Source organism: Trachymyrmex cornetzi, unplaced genomic scaffold (genome assembly GCF_001594075.2).
Source record: "Trachymyrmex cornetzi isolate Tcor2-1 unplaced genomic scaffold, Tcor1.1 C3916133, whole genome shotgun sequence".
Lineage (NCBI taxonomy): Eukaryota > Metazoa > Arthropoda > Insecta > Hymenoptera > Formicidae > Trachymyrmex > Trachymyrmex cornetzi.
The window spans coordinates 1-1,633 of record NW_017295271.1 but is presented as its reverse complement, the minus strand read 5'-3'; the positions used below and the strand labels follow the sequence as shown (position 1 = coordinate 1,633).

The following is a 1,633-nucleotide window of genomic DNA, read 5'->3' as shown; positions in this document are numbered from 1 at the left end:
GGAATATAATATGTGAATTTTACTTTAATCTTTTTATACAGGTCTTTCCCTGTTTTTGACAAGAACAGAAGATATGGAAGTATCCAATGCAGCATCAATAAATCCAGGTAAAAATTTTATTTTTATTTTACACATATAATTTTAGTATTAAGAAAAGTATTGTGTTTCTATAGAAAAATCAGTGAATACCAAAGAAACTCAGATTAAAAGAAAAATCGATGCTGTGGATTCTATTAACAAGAAGATACAAAGAGGTATAAAATATTAGAAACTATTAAAAAAAAATGTTTTTAACCGTAATTAATCATTATAGGAACTGATGATAAGTTTATTTTTAAAAATAAACGATCCAAACCATCTGAAATTACACAAGACATGCACTTGAAAAACGAAATATTGGTGTTGCAAAAACAACTTTTGTTACAAGAAATGAAAGGTAAATCAGATATCGCCGAACTGACAATCGAAAATTTAAAGTTGGATACGCAAATTAAAAGACTGACATTACAGAAACTAGAGGCGAATGTTATTGATATTCATTAGTAAGTGTATATTTTTCGGTGATATAATTCGTATAATATATAATTTTTAGATTAGTAGATTTATTAAACTGACATTTTTTATTTCCAGTCATACATAACTTCATGTTGCATCATGTAGAGTAACCGAGGCAGGTTCTAATTCCGTAATCTAAAAAAATATATGTTACAAGTTTCTGTAAAGTGCCAAAGAAGTTGTGATATGCGAAAAATGATAACATAAAAATTATAATATATTTGTAGTTTTAAATATAAAGATTTTATGTATTCGTTAAATTCGTTATTAAACTTACCTCGAGAAATACTCATGAATGAGTGCTTGTCTGACATTATTGTCTCCTATTTGAACATCTATTTGATTCTCATTACCAACTTCAATGTCATCAGGAATATTTATACATTCAGGAGGTTCTTCTTCATTTTGATCTCTGGCAATATTATGTAGAACTGCTGTAGCTACGATGATGTCTTGCACAGTCTGTATTTTGAGTCTCATACCTAAACTTAATACAGGAAATCGACGTTTCCAAACTCCAAATACTCGTTCAACGATATTTCTCGTTCGTATGTGAGCATTATTGTACTTATTTTCCGCTGCAGTAGTTGGATGCAAAAGAGGAGTGAGAAGATATTTCTTGATTGGATATCCACTATCGCCAAGTAATATTCCCAACTGAAAATCACCTTCCTCTAATCTTTGATGCAGTCGGCAATGTTGAAAAATTGTTGCATCATGGACCGAACCCGTCCATCTATACACAATGTCTGTAATTTTCATGTTATGATCACATACAACTTGGGTATTAAGAGAAAAGTATCCTTTTCGATTTCGAAACTCTTCTGCGTGTTCACCTCCTGAAAATATTTATTATACATGTCATTTAAAATGAATACTCTAAATCTTCCTACAATATTGTATACATATTTCAAACTTTCACGTAATATTAAATGTTTCAGTATAAGATCTTTACAATATTTTTGTAATCTTTCAGTGCTGTATGGCGTATTTCATAGCTTTAACTTACCAGGAGATTGTATTCTAATATGCGTTCCATCGATGCATCCTATTACTCTTGGAAATTTGTGCATGTCAT

The 1,633-nt window shown here is 30.0% G+C and overlaps 1 protein-coding gene across 1 annotated transcript; it reads right to left on the bottom strand.

Moving 5' to 3' along the window:
- Nucleotides 1-705: 705 nt before the first annotated feature.
- On the bottom strand, nucleotides 706-1,619 carry LOC108765430 (putative nuclease HARBI1; the record flags this gene model as incomplete). Its single annotated transcript, XM_018514184.1, has 3 exons — nucleotides 706-715; nucleotides 833-1,394; nucleotides 1,565-1,619. Coding segments are annotated over 3 exons (627 nt in total), but the record flags the coding sequence as incomplete, so codon positions are not given.
- Nucleotides 1,620-1,633: the final 14 nt, after the last annotated feature.